General features: G+C 44.3%; 1 protein-coding gene across 2 annotated transcripts; it reads left to right on the forward strand.

The window, feature by feature from the left end:
* Positions 1–671: 671 nt before the first annotated feature.
* Positions 672–14,886, forward strand: LOC130267316 (platelet-derived growth factor receptor-like protein). Of its 2 annotated transcripts, none has more exons than XM_056516857.1 (6): positions 672–1,118; positions 5,544–5,865; positions 11,464–11,615; positions 12,257–12,550; positions 14,201–14,340; positions 14,586–14,886. In XM_056516857.1, exons 1-6 carry the CDS (start codon positions 1,070–1,072, stop codon positions 14,805–14,807), a joined length of 1,179 nt encoding a protein of 392 aa, XP_056372832.1. In that variant the 5' UTR covers positions 672–1,069; the 3' UTR covers positions 14,808–14,886. The 2 variants fall into 2 exon arrangements, with proteins under 2 accessions (XP_056372832.1, XP_056372833.1); XM_056516858.1 differs by lacking the exon at positions 672–1,118 and adding an exon at positions 1,474–1,581.
* The last annotated feature ends 402 nt before the right edge of the window (positions 14,887–15,288 follow it).

Genomic DNA, 15,288 nt, shown 5'->3' on the forward strand with positions numbered 1-15,288 from the left:
TACAAATCTGTTTGTTTAACTTTCTGGAACCAATTGATTAGAATATTTTTTTTTTTCCATTGGAGTACCTCTTTTATTTACACCACAATTTCAGTGCATTTTCTGCATCATTTTGCATTTAAAGGGGTACTCCGGTGGAAAACGTTTTCTGTTTTTCTTTAATCAACTGGTGCCAGAAAGTTAAACAGATTTGTAAATTACTTCTATTAAAAAAAATCTTACTCCTTCCAGTACTTATTAGCTGCTGAAATACTTCAGAGGAAATTCTTTTCTTTTTGGAACACAGAGCTCTCCGCTGAATCACGAGCCCGGTGCTCTCTGCTGACATCTCTGTCCATTTTGAGAACTGTCCAGAGTAGGAGAAAATCCCCATAGAAAACATATATGCTGCTCTGGTCAGTTCCTAAAATGGACAGAGATGTCAGCAAGAGAGCACTGTGCTCATGATACTAGCAGAGAGCACTTTGTTCCAAAAAGAAAAGAATTTCCTCTGTAGTATTCAGCAGCTAATAAGTACTGGAAGGAGTAAGATTTTTTTTTTTAATAGAAGTCATTTACAAATATGTTTAACTTTCTGGCACCAGTTGATTTAACAAAAAAAACATTTCCATCGGAGTACCGCTTTAAGCCGCCTCCTCTTTCCAATAACCTACACCCCCGTTACGGGGCATGGTGCATTTTACTATTACAAAAAAATGCCCATAGCTCAGGGGCAGATGGAGCCAATATTTTGGCAGAGCAGCCATAGTAAATCTGGGTCTTTGTGTCCATTCCTATGTGCACACAGGAGCCCCACAATGTAACAGGACTCTGTCAAAACGGTTTTACACTCTCCCTTCAGCTACATGTAGACTCTTTCTGGACTTCAAGAATTCCTTCCAGCAAGTTATTGAAGTAACCTGAACTCCAAATGTATCCTTCCATACAATCCCACCTCTTCATTCCTCCCCAACGTCCCCTGTGTGCACCTCCCCTCCTCCTGGCAGGAGAGCAGTGAGGAATCCCGTGACCCTCCAGAGCCGTCCTGTTCGCATATTCTCACTCCTGAGAGGAATTTGGAGGACTAGTCATGGATTATAAACTGCTGCTGATCCTACTACCCAGCCTATTACTTCTAGGTAAGTTCTGTCTGGTCCCACTATTCCTGATCTCATCGATACCTTAGCGCTGTGCACATCCAATATCGCTTTATATAAAAGGATTACTGTAGGCATGGGCACAAATTTATAACAATATTTTCCCGTGCTACCCGGAAAGACATAGGCCCAGATTTATCAAACTGTGTGAGAGAAAAAGTGGAGTGATTTTTCCACAGCAACCAATCACAGCTCAGCTAACGAGCTGAGGTAAAGTGAAAGCTGAGCTGTGATTGGCTGCTGGGGGGAAAATCTCTCCACTTTTTCTCTCACACAGTTTGATAAATCTGGGCCTATATAGTACAGTGGTCCCTCAAGTTACAATATTAATTGGTTCCAGGACGACCATTGTATGTTGAAACCATTGTATGTTAAGACCATAACTCTATGGGAACCTGGTAATTGGTTCTGAAGCCACCAAAATGCCATCCAAAAATAGGAAAAAGTGAGGATCAAAGAAAAATAAGTAGATAACTAATATAGATAAAGCAAATCCTTACATATAAAAGTAATAAAGATCTGCTGGGAGCTGTAAATCACTGTCTATTTCAGTGTTTCCCAAAGAGGGTGCCTCCAGCTGTTGCAAAACTACAACTCACAGCATGCCAGGACAGCCTTCGGCTGTCCTGGCATGCTGGGAGTTGTAGTTTTGCAACAGCTGGAGGCACCCTCTTTGGGAAACACTGGTCTATGTAGAGGAAAGAAGCTTCTTCAGGGTCTGTACAGAACACACAATGTAGAGATGAGTGAACTTACAGTAAATTCGTTTCGTCACGAACTTCTCGCCTCGGCAGTTGATGACTTTTCCTGCGTAAATTAGTTCAGCCTTCAGGTGCTCCGGTGGGCTGGAAAAGGTGGATACAGTCCTAGGAAAGAGTCTCCTAGGACTGTATCCACCTTTTCCAGCCCACCGGAGCACCTGAAAGCTGAACTAATTTATGCAGGAAAAGTCATTAACTGCCGAGCCGAGAAGTTCGTGACGAATCGAATTTACTGTAAGTTCGCTCATCTCTAACGCAATGTCCTAAAAAAACGAAAATGGAGCCGCCCTCACCTGGTGTCCAAAGGAGCAGATAACCCTGGCAGAGGTAAAGAGTACAGAACATGTAATACCTCCCTGTACTGTTGGGGGCGAAACCAGACACCAGTCAGTGCATGCGCTTCAGTAATACAGGGGTTTTACCAGTGAAATATCCATTCTGATTGGTCGGTTCTTCCAGCCATTGACACGTTTCACAGATTCCATAGCATTGTATGTTGAGTCTGGTTTCAATTTACAATGGTCCAGAAAAGACCATTGTATGTTGAAACTATTGTATGTTGAGGCCATTGTAAGTTGAGGGATCACTGTAGATTCGTTCCCTTGAATCCTAGTAGTAGTGTACTGTATGTATTGCAGGCCAGTGACGTTGTGTGCACAGTGTAGAAAAAAATGTTATTACCTTGACCATTTAGATCAACACTTTTGCTGAAATGGGTTAAATTGTGTAACTCTTTCCATTCTTAATGGTCTGATCAATATGATGGTCATAAAAGTTAGGATGCAGCTGAACTGTCATAGGTTGCATAGGTTAAACATAAAGGCTAGGATCATCCTGTGTTGTGCCTCTTTGGGATAAGTATCAGTCGGTATACCGCTGAGAGTGCAATGCCAAACGTACACTGGTGAAGAGCAGTGGGTACCGTTCATTTTTATGGCCTGGAGTCACCTATTGACTCCATTCAGGCCATATATACTATTTCAACTGGACAACGCAGCAGACCACACTTATAAATCCTGTTAAAATAGCGGATTTGGCCTGAACTGAGTCACTCTGCCTCAGTATACATCGGCATCCTGTTCTCGGCAAAATGAGCCTATACTTAGAAATGGCCAGAATAGATATAGTAGGGATTGACTGATATTGATTTTTTTAGGGCCAATACCGATAATCTGTGAACTTTCAGGCCGATAGCCAATAACTTATACCGAAATTCCGGTATAAGTTATCGGCTATGGTCGGAATGGTACAAGGTAAGTATTGTTGTCATCAGTCTGTACCACGATATATAGCTTCCTCCAAATTTGTGACAGGAGTAAGAGGCGCTGGACACAGCCACTGGAGAAGCAATGCCTGATGAAGCAGTCATCACTGTGAAACGCGTTGCATTATGGTGTAAGTGCCACCTTTCACTTACCTGCCTATGTTTTAACGTTATCACACTACGGAGCGTGGTCTGTGTCTTGTTTTAATCAGTCTGTACCGACAGGTTAGTGCAGGCTACATTGATGACAGATTTCCTTTAAAGGGGTACTTCGCCCCTAGACATCTTATCCCCTATTCAAAGGATAGGGGATTAGATGTCTCATTGCAGGGGTCCCGCTGCTGGGGACCCCCGGGATCTCCCTGCTGCACCCACAGTTTCTTTAGAGCGTTGGGTGCATTAATGGAGGTTTGTCACTGCCATGCCCCCTCAATGCAAGTCCATGGCCGTGACGTCACGAGCCTCCTCCCTGCATCGCCAGTCATCCGGCACTGAGCAAAGTTTGCTTCGTGCATAGATATGTTTGGGGTGCCGCAGCTGAGATCGCGGGGGTCCCCAGCGATCAGACATCCCTATTCTTTAGATAGGTGATAAGATGTCTAGGGGTGTAAGTAAAAAGTGCTGATACTTTGTGTGGCTGCCATTATTTTCTAGCACTGCCTTATGCCTCTTTGGCATGGAGTGAACCAATATGGAGACCAAACACATGTGTACTATTCAGACAGCCGATATGATTCCATTTAAGAGAATTCCACCCTTAAGCATCCCTATCATTTAGCAAAACTTTTGACAAGTTAGAGACATGGCAAACGTTTTGATTGGTTGGGGTCTATGAGGGACATTTATCAAAGTTGCCTGTATGATGCCATTTTTCCTCACTGAATTTATAGTGCCTATTTTGGCTGTCTTGCGCCAAATTTACTATAAAAGGTGCACAGCCTTAATTAATATAGCACCTTTTGAATTTTACTTCAGCTTTCGCAGGCTCCAGCCACAATGAAAAGGTTGCCTCGACATGGAATAAATTTGTGCCTTGTTTATGGTCGATGCGCCTTTTTATGCACTCTTTTGCCAAAAGGCACAAATAATATTGTCCACTGCTTCGGCAAGTATCCACAGCTGGATTTCACAGTAATCTTTTTAAAAAGGGCATATATACAAAAAAGGCGAATTAACACACTGCGACCAGAGTTGCGCCCTTTATGCTGTTTTTGTGGCGACAAAACACAATAGAAAATGTCCCCTCAGTGTTCGGACCACCTCCTATTGTTAGAATAAGAGGGTAAAGGCATGTGACTGCAGGATTCTATTGGTTTGCTGCAATCTTTGTCCACTTGCCCTAGACGGGCTCTATAGACTTATAGTCCGACATTTATCATGGTCTTTAGACAGTTTTTTGTGTCTAGAAAAGGCGCAAAAAAGGCACAAGCAGGGTTTATTTGCGCCTTTTTTTGCACTTTTGGTTTACACATTTCTGCTGATTTTGAGTTGCAATCCACTGATTTTGGCAATACACATGATATGGAAGGGTTTTATGAACTGTGCCTTTTTGTGAAAAGGCGCAAAGTCACTGAAAAGTCTCTAAAATGACACCAGCCCAGACTTAGCTTAGCTTTTTAGTATGTGAAGAGAGAAATTTCAGAAAATGTGACCTGCACAAAATGTATCAAGTGCTCTGGGACCATTTAATAAATGTGGTGCTCCTACACATTACCAGCACCCAAAAAAAAAAAAAGGCGTAGAAAAATGTTTCACTTACACCTACAATGATAAATGTCGACCATAATGCAGCTCGTCTCCTGCAACTGAATGGAGATCACAGCGAGTCAGGGAGGGAAGCGCACAGCCTAACGCTTCTCCACGCTCGCTCTAATGATTGAAATCTATGGGACTCTGCTCTAGCGGAATGTTTGTGCAGAATATTATGGCGGAATTTTGCACGGACATTCCACCATTGGAACATACCCATAGTCTGCACACTCAGAAGCCGACAGCGACACTTTTCTTTCTTTGACATATAGATAGATTTGCCGTATAGATAGAGATGAAGATAACATTGGTGAGATCCATTGGATGGGGATGTAATCATCCATTGTAGATCTAGCAATTGGGGAGGGCTACTGCTGCAGCCAGTTGCCTAAGAAGAAGGAGGGGAAACGTGTTAATCGCCTGGGGGCAGTTTTGCAAGTGATCATGGGAGAGTTACAAACCAGCATTTGAATCAAAACCTTACCCCCAGTCTGCCTTATAACACCCTTAAAACTACCCAGAAATATCAGTATTTTTTTAATTTTAATAAGCAGATACATTTGGTAAAAATAGTACCAGTTTTGCACTATATAGACAGTTGTTTAACATATTTTATCATGAATGCATTCCCAGTTGAATGTGATGTCAAGCAAAAACCAGAAAAGACTACAAACAAAAAGGCAACAAAGCAAGCAGCCCTTGGGATGTCAACTAAATCGACAACGAAAAAGCCCAAGCTGGACCCCATCAAACGTCAGCCCAAGGCTAAACCATCCCACCAGGGCCAAACAGCGGGGTCCATTCTGTCTCAGGTTGTACAGTCGGGAAGGTTTCAACCAGTCAGTGACACATTGACTATAAAAGCTGCTCAGACCTTGGATCTCCGCTGTAAAGGCACCTCCGTACGCTGGAACTATCCTCATTACTTACAGGAGGATGATGAGGGAAGATTGAAGTAAGTAGTGTTAGCAAAATATGGTATCAACAGTTTACAATGTATGGGTAGAATCCCAAAGTTTACAGGGGTTATCTGCCATTTGCAAAAATGTATGTCCTGCTGAAAAAAATAAAAAAAATAAACTTTCTTAGCCCAGGTCCCCTGCTGGCCCACTCTAGCTCCTGGTTACGTCTGTCAGATCCCCTGATATTTTGTCTTTTTCCTGCATCCTATAATGTGCTCTCTTCTCGAAAAGCCGGATGAAAGCAGAAGATCGGGGGACCGGATGGAGATGAATGGGAGCTGATGGGGACAAGGGCTAGGTAAGTAACTATAGTTGTATTTTTTTTCTATTTTTTTGTCTGCTATATATGGATATAAATTTTTGCTTAACACTTGATATAGCCCCTTTAATACAAACTGGTTCCTCATGGCGCAAGGCCTTGACTGACAGGAACATCTAATTCTAAACACACATCCTCTGTCAATTGCTATTTCTGCAAAGTAAGGTCACGATAAACCGATCAGCCATAACATCACATCTGCTCTCCTAATACTGTGTAAGTTCCTCTTCCATTTTCAAAACGGCTCTGACACATCAAGGTCCGAACCCCATAAGACCTCTGGAGGAGTCCAGTGGTATCTGGTACTAAGATGTTAGTAGCAGATCCTTTAACTCCTGTGACTTGTGATGTCTTATCTCCATAGATTGGTCTTGTCTTTCCATCACATCCCACAGATGCTCAGTTTAACTGAGATCTGGGGCATTTGGCGGTCAAGTCAACGCTTTAAACCTTGGTTCTGGCTTTATACATCTTATCCCCTATCCAAAGGATAGGGGATAAGATGTTTGATCGCAGGGGTCCGTTGGATAGGGATAAGATGTATAAAGCCGTAATACCACTTTTAACCATTACTGAACCTTTTTTGCTGTGTGGCTGGGGGATTTTCTTGCCATGAATGGATGGATTTGATCTACACAATGGTTCAATAGATGGAACGTGATACAGTAACATCCACATGATGTCAGGATCCAAGGTTTCCAAGCAAAACATTGCGCACAGCATTACACCCCCTCTGCTGGATTGTCTTCTGGTGCCATCTCGTTCACATGTAAATGACACACTCCCAACAATCCACATGGTGTCGTTCATTACATCAGGCTGACTTAATCCATTGCACAACAGTGGCGTTATAATGCTCAAATGTAGATACTTTCAGTAGTGGAATGGTGCAACCCCATGAACAGCAAGTCTGGTAAGATAGATGTTCTCTCTCCTTTGGGCGCTATGAGCACAACACCACCTTTGCATTAAATGTATGGCATGCCATGCCTAAGCAATACCCCATTGTTTATGATTACATTTTACTACTCTTCATAAGCAAAAGCATAGATTCTCTATGACTTCTATGTTCTGTCAACAAAAAGATATTGCTCTTGTAGGCCATTTGGTCTTTCATATAGACATATGAATAATTTGTGGTAGAGGGTGTGATGCAGGGCAGATGGAATTACCCTAGGGGCAGATGGCATTAACCCCTTGTATTTGTGACACCAGAGTGGGGTTTATCCTCAATACCACCTGAAGGTATACCGCTGGATCCTGGGCTAGGCACGGGGGTAATAACTATTCCGATGCCAAGTTACGGACAACGGTAGCTTTACTGAGTGACAGATGGTACAGTCTATACTGTGTAGCCAGGTCCACAGAGTTGACCAGTGACTTCAGAGACCTTAAGGGCTTGCTGGGACTTGCAGTGGTTTTGGACAATTTAGTGCAGACCACGTTGACTTGACAATAGATGACAGTGACTAGTCTGTCTCCAGCCAAGTCAATGTGGTAGCCCAGTATGAGAGTTGTTACCCCATACCCTTGCTGCCCTGTCAGGCAGCCTCCCTTCAGTGTCCCCCTGGGCCCCCCTTGCACTTGTCCCCCCATGTACATATGTTTACCATGTATTATACTGTGTAATGTGTGAAAAAAGTGTTGTCACTTTAAGACTGTTTAACATGTGAATTGTCATGTAATTGTTACCCAGGAGGTATCAGTGATCAGGTGACCAATGGGACCCCACCAGAGTCTCCCCCATATAAGCCCTGGGTGGAGCCTCTGCTCTCTCTCTTGGAGCTTAGAGCTCTTGTTGCTGAGGTCCAACACAGTCGAGTCTAGGAGTGTGTCTGGAGTCATAGGAGGCCTTAAAGGGGTACTCCGCCCCTAGACATCTTATCCCCTATCCAAAGGATAGGGGATAAGATGTCAGATCGCCGCGGTCCTGCTGCTGGGGAGCCCTGGGATCCCCGCTGCGGCACTGCGCTATCATTACAGCACAGAGCAAGTTCGCTCTGCATGTAATGACGGGCAATATAGGGGCTGGAGCATCGTTACGTCACGGCTCCGCCCCTCGTGACGTCACGCCCCGCCCGTTTCAATACAAGTCTATGGGAGGGGGCGTGGCGGTCGTCACGCCCCCTGCCATAGACTTTCATTAAGAGGACGGGCCGTGATGTCACGAGGGGCAGAGGCATGACGTCACGCTGCTCCATCCCCTGTATTGCCCGTCATTACGTGCAGAGCGAACTCGCTCTGTGCTGTAATGATAGCGCGGTGTAGCAGCGGGGATCCCGGGCTCCCCAGCAGCGGGACCGCGGCGATCTGACATCTTATTCCCTATCCTTTGGATAGGGGATAAGATGTCTAGGGGCGGAGTACCCCTTTAAGTCAAGTCTGCAGCCACAAGCTACAAGTAAGCCACAGTCACAGCATTGTCAGTCACAAGTCAGTCAAGTCAAAGTCATCTGTCAAGTCAGCAGGAGTAGTCTAGTCACCAGACTACTCCTTTAAAAGGAAGCAACTATTAACAGAGGGGCCTACCCAAACTATACAGGGGGCTCCAAATAGTTTGGGTAGGCCCCTCTGTTATTAGTTGCCCCCATAGTTGTGGTAGGCCTGGGCCCCTCTCAGAGAGGCCTACAACTATATGGGGGGGAAAACTATTAGCAAAGAGGGGCCTACAACAACTATATGGGCCGGGGCACAATTTGCCACTATATAGTTGTTGTACGCCGCTTTCTGCTGTTAACCGTTGCCCCCAATGCTGTATCAATGAGCAGGGGTGTAGCTAGAAACCAAAGGGCCCCAATGCAAAAAATTACCTCAGGGCTCCCTACCGCTCCCTCCTGCCCACCCACCCCCAGGGCCTGGGCATTTTATTATAAGCAGCCCATTTTTTTTTGTAGGGGTCCAACTGCTGAGACCCCCACGATCACCTCGGTTGAAGTGGTTCTCCAGCTGTTGGAAAGCTAAAACTCCCATCATGTCTGGAGAGCTTCTGGCAATGGGAGTTGTAGTTTTGTAACAGCTGGAGAGACACAGATTGGACACAGTTTTACCCATCATCACTGCAGAACTTACAAGTGACTACAGCTCTGATGGGACAGTCAGGAGAACACACAATGATATCAGTGACATCTTCTGACCTGAGTGATATCTTCTCTGTTCTCTTTTCTTCTTTATCGGGTCCAGAGACCAGGTCTTCCCCCAACTCCATCTTCTCTGCAGAGTCTGACATCCAGACATCATTGGCTCCTCACTTTGTCAGCAGATCCTCATCCTCTGCATGAAGACAGTAATCATTATAACCTTGCCAGAAAGTGTACCCTAAATAAAATACTGCCCCACGCTGTACCCTAAATACTGCTGTACACTGTATCCACTGAATATAATCCTGCCACACACTGCATCCACTGAATATAATCCTGCCATACACTGTACCCTGAATATAATCCTGCCACACACTGTAACCTGAATGTAATGCTGCCCAACTCTGTATCCTGAATATAATACTGCTATACACTGTACCCACTAAATATAACCCTGCCACACACTGTACCCTGAATATAATCCTGCCACACACTGTACCCTGAATATAATACTGCCATCCACTGTATCCCCTGAATATAATACTGCCATACATACTACAATACTGCATACACATCACATACACATACACCCCCTCTTATCCTCTGTGTCCTCATCACTCCTCATCATCCCCCAAAACCCCAGCCAAACCTCTCCTCATCACTACTATAACCCCCCCTGCACCTCTCATCACCTCCATAACCCCCCTGCACCTCTCATCACCCCCATCACCCCCCCTGCACCTCTCATCACCCCATAACCCCCCCTCACCTCTCATCTTCTCCTTAACCCCCTGCACCTCTTATCACCCCCATAACCCCCCTGCACCTCTTATCACCCCCATAACCCCCCTGCACCTCTTATCACCCCCATAACCCCCCTGCACCTCTCATCACCCCATAACCCCCTCACCTCTCATCTCCTCCTTAACCCCCTACACCTCTCATCACCCCCCTTCACCTCTCATCTCCTCCATAACCCCCCTGCACCTCTTATCAACCCAATAACCCCCCCTTGCACCTCTCATCACCTCCATAACCCCCCACTGCACCTCCTATCACCCCCCACGCAAGTTTACCTACCCTGCCGGGGATCGGTGCAACCGCGTGAGGCTACTGCTGCTCCTGTCACTGCAGGGGAGGCTGCTGGAGATTGCACGGGGACGTAGGCAGGGACAGGTCAGGTGATTGGAATAGACGTGTGTGCCTGCACGGGGCACGTGACGTCTCTACTCCCATCAGCCCTTGGCCTGTCCAACCCTGTCATGATTCTTAAGGGGCCCACACCCTAAAAATAGATAATAGAAATGTGCAGGCCCCCCAGACCATGAGGCCCGTCATAGTCTTTGTGGGCACCCAGCGGTCAGTGAGTGACAGTCGCAGTCACTTATTGACGAGCCAGTAAAAAAAGAAAAAAAGGTCCAGGGATGTCCGGGCCTCCTGAGGATCAGGGCCCCATACAGGTGTATGGTTTGTAACCCCCTGATGCCGGCTCTGCTTGCCCCCGTGCCTAGCCCAGGATCCAGCGGTATACCTTTGGGTAGTATTGAGGATAAACCACACCCTGGCGTCACAAATACAGGGGGTAAATGCCATCTGCCCTGCATCACACTCCATGCCACACTAAGGTGTGACTTTGGCTTACTTGTAGACTTGTAGCTGCAGACTTGACTTGAGGCTCCTATGACTCCAGACACACACTTAGTCTCTACTGCACCTCAGCAAAGACTCAGGAACTGAGAGAAGAGACTCCTCCCAGGGCTTTTATGGGGGAGACTCTGGTGGGGTCCCATTGTTCACCCTTATGTCACTGATACCTCCTGGGTAACAATCACAGGACAACTGGTGATCACATGTCAACCTTTCTTAAAGATACAACATTCTTATATACATAGCATAGGGGATAATATACAATTACATTAGAATAGATGCAGGGGATTTTTATGTTATTTTTTACCCTTGCTTCTACTGGGTTTTTCTCCCTTTTCTTCCTTTTTTGCTGTATTAAAATTTTTTATTGATAAAACAATAAATAAACAGTTATATATAAAAAAAAGTATAGATGGGGGGGGGGGGGGGGGGGGTTGGGGGTCAGGCGACACTGCAGGGAGGCTGCCTGACAGGGCAGCAAGGGTTCAGGGTAACAACTCCCGTACTGGGCCACCACAAATGTAATCATATAATCATCCATATTTTAGGATAAAACACTTTGGACGTTACAGTCAACTGATCCTGGTGAATGCTTCAGCAGCCGATACAGGGGAGTTCAGCTGTGGTGGTTACCAATGCACTGGACATGACTGCCATGATGGAGAAGAGAAAACTGGCAAGACCTTTGTGTTTGTCACCGGTGAGCTTATACATTTTCTATACAATTTATTGGGAATGTCTATGGTTGATGTCAGGGAAAAATTATACAAACTCCAAGTAGAATTCCTCCCTGTTCAGATTCCAACAGAGATGTAATGTAAAGTTTCTAGACGCCAATGTAAAATAAGTAGCAGGACCCCCAGCTACCATGTGCCATTTATAATATGGGTGTGTTAATGTGTGGCATAGGGAGCTTTGGTTCCGCTTAGGCACCAGGGCCCGGGAACAACTGCAATTTCTGCAAGCCTTCAGCTATACCATTAGAAGCCCAGTTCTGCAAGGCAGACGTGTCTAGATACCATCTTGAGTGACTGCTCACTTCAAAGTGATAATAAAGAAATGCTATAGGATTCCATATAAAATAAATACGAGTACTGCACATTGTTTACAGGATGCTTCGGCACTGAAAGCACAGTCTACCGCACTTTTCAGTATAGCACAATAAAATTATGCAGGAGGATACAAACCAATTGTATGCCAAAAGGACACTCTTCTGGCATGATTTAGATATATGAGGCCCTAATAGAGTGTTTGGTGGATCACCTATGGATAGATGATGCCCCACTATGTCTTTTTTTTTAGCTGATCGGTTTTATTTGTTTCTCTAAATTTTTCATTTAGATCCTCAGGAACTCTTTGTCCCGACAGAGGACTATTATGTGGTCGTCCAGCTTCGAACACGACAGCCAGCATTACTTCCATGCCAGGTCACTAACCCACTAGCCAAAGTCACTCTTCATAGAGAGTTTCCACCAGAAGAGATCCCTGTGGATGGGGTGAAGATTGCTTATGACCTGAAGAAGGGAATGGTCATATACCAATCACAGCCATCTCTTGCAGGATCACTGTTCTGCATTGCAGAGCTCGGAAACCTTCGACAGATGTCAACCAAGTATATGCTGATATATGTGCACTGTGAGTGCTCTTTCCATAAGCCACCAATCTCTATAGTTTGCAAACTATGTAAAATTGGGGCATTTCCAACTACTAAAAACAGTAATCCAAATACACTAATAGCAAAATGATGGTCAAATGACCATATCACCTAATCACTGGCTTTAGTAGTAATGTGTTGTCCAGAGTGGCATCTTTGCCCATGGTTAGGTGGCACCAGGTATCTCATCACTATGCAATGGCAAAAAATGAGGAATAGGCACTGCCTAGGGTGCAGAAAAACCCCAAGCACATGAACCTGTGACAAATAGTTTCCCCTTTATTACCATATATGTATAGTGGTTTTCCGTGTTAATATGATTGATAACCTATCCTCAGAATAGGCCATCAATCACTGATGGGATGCAAACACCCATCATGCCCGCAGATCAGCTTTACACTTGAGCCAACTGCATCTGGCACTGTTCACTGTGTGATGCGGGCATCATGACTGTGTCGATTAGCGAGTGATGGCCTTTTCTGAGGATAGACCATCAGTCTAAAACCCCTTTAAGCCGAAACTGAAGCTGGGGCTTCAGGAAGGCTTTTAGTGCCACATTCAAATTTCAAAAGGGCTACACTATTTTGGAAAACTTTTTAGCTCTATTTACTCATAAGAAAGCTAGGTTGCAGTACCAGTCACTACCCATGGACATGTATTGCTTTGTTTCTCGAACAGTCATGTTTCAGCAATCCTTTCAGCATTTTTAAGGGTAGGATCAAAAGTAGCACATCTGCAGCATATTTCATGCCGTGGATGCGCCAACGGCCATCACAAGAACAAGGTCCCTGCTGCGGCTGGGTAGCTCTATGTGTCCACTGGTAGAGGCGGATTTCCCACTGTAGACACAGTGCCTTCTCATAGCAGATGCACAGTAGGAAATCCACCGCTACGAGCAGACACACAAAGCTACCAGGATGCAGCAGGAAGCTCGTTCTTCTAACTGCAGTGCATCTGCAATGGGAAATACTCTGCTGAGGTCATTCTGGATTAACATTATATAACATTTTATATATATATATATATATATATATATATATATATATATATATATATATATATATATATATAGGCCGGGCTATTGTAAAAATAAAAAACAAAATGATACTAACCTACTGCTGCTATTTGCTTCTGACTGCTTCTGAGATGGAACAGGTCCTGCTCTGATATTGTTTTTGTACCGCAAGTAGAAGCAGTGAGCAGCTGGGCAACGGTTTAGGTAGGTATCATTAAAAAAAAAAAAAAAAAAATTACACCAGTCCCAGATATATATATATATATATATATATATATATATATATATATATATATATATATTTTTTTTTTTCCCCAGAATACCTCTTTAACTCTTAGCATTGTGACCACCCTGGTAATTCATATTGGTGTATTATGCTGCAAATAGCCCCAGTCTTAGATGTTATGCATATGTTCTTCCAGGAGACTCTAACCATAGAGACACTTTGGGCCACCAAACAGGTTCATATACTCTGGGAGTTAGGTTGCACCAAAAAAGTGACAATGTTAACATGTGTCACTGTCTCTATAGTAATGTGTATACAAATTGGGTTTTACAGTAGGGAATGTTACTGGGAATAAAAGTTTTTGATTTTAATATGTTTGTATTTTTGCAGACCCATCAGCTCCCCCCAAACCTACTATCGAGGCATCAGTGAGGTCAGCACGAGCAGGAGAGAATTTTGTTGTCACCTGCACTGTTCTAGGTGAACTGGAAATTAATGTGGAGTTTAACTGGGAATATCCTGGGCAACAGGTAAAGTAGAAATGAATATTTACCTTGTAAGGTGAATTTACTTCTGTAACCATGACCTTCAACCTGTGGCTTTCTGGCTGTTTTATAACTACAACTCCCAGCACGCCCCAGACATGCTACAAACTGGAGTATTGCAAAAGCTACAAGTAAGGTAGAATGATTGTAAAGGTCAGCAAATCTCATAACAAATTGCCAGAAATAATCACTTTGCACAGCCATAGACTGACAGTTCTGTGTCTCTACAGATCGGCAGGCCTCCTTATGTCCGAGAGCACACCTCCCAGACAAGACGTGGAGGCCAGTTACTGCAGGAGTCTCTAAGCACTTTATCTATTGATGAAGCTCGTGCTGTGGATGACGGCATTTATACCTGTACAGCTCAAAACCTACAGGGGAGCACCAGTGTAACCACGAGTGTCACCATCCTCCCCGCAACGTCTACAACCAGAGGGAGAAACCAAGGATGAGATAGCTGGGATTCTGTGTGTATGGGATGTATGTTGTTTGATGATGTCTTATATGACATAAACATGTTAAAAGATTGGTTATTCAGTCTCTTTATATGCATATTTTGAATGTACTGTATTTGTAGTACTATTTTTCATGCCAAATATTAGGTTCTTAATTTATTACTTAGTGTACCTGTCATCAACAAAAACTTTATATAGTGTAGATAATACCATTATATGTATATTTGTAATATACATTGGTTAAAAAATATGTATGTTTTTGTCCCAACAGCTATTGCCTGTGTGTCTCTATGAGGAGTCCAAATACAGGAAGTGATGGGGGACAAGCAGGGCTCTGTGCGGTGAGGCTCTGTGACATGCTACAAGCTCACACATGAGGATGATTGACAAGCTAGGACCCTGAACAGAGCCCTGCTTGTTCTTCCCTCTCTTCCTGTATTTGGACTCCTCATAGAGATACACAGACAATAGCTGCAGG

Source organism: Hyla sarda, chromosome 4, assembly GCF_029499605.1.
Source record: "Hyla sarda isolate aHylSar1 chromosome 4, aHylSar1.hap1, whole genome shotgun sequence".
NCBI lineage: Eukaryota > Metazoa > Chordata > Amphibia > Anura > Hylidae > Hyla > Hyla sarda.

What these genes read in the sequence shown, in the direction of transcription:
- LOC130267316 (XM_056516857.1), top strand. Translation starts at nt 1,070, where the DNA reads ATGGATTATAAACTGCTGCTGATCCTACTACCCAGCCTATTACTTCTA. An exon ending in ACCCAGCCTATTACTTCTAG is followed by an intron (nt 1,119 to 5,543) that starts GTAAGTTCTGTC and finishes ATGCATTCCCAG; the next exon opens with TTGAATGTGATGTCAAGCAA. An exon ending in TATGCTGATATATGTGCACT is followed by an intron (nt 12,551 to 14,200) that starts GTGAGTGCTCTT and finishes GTATTTTTGCAG; the next exon opens with ACCCATCAGCTCCCCCCAAA.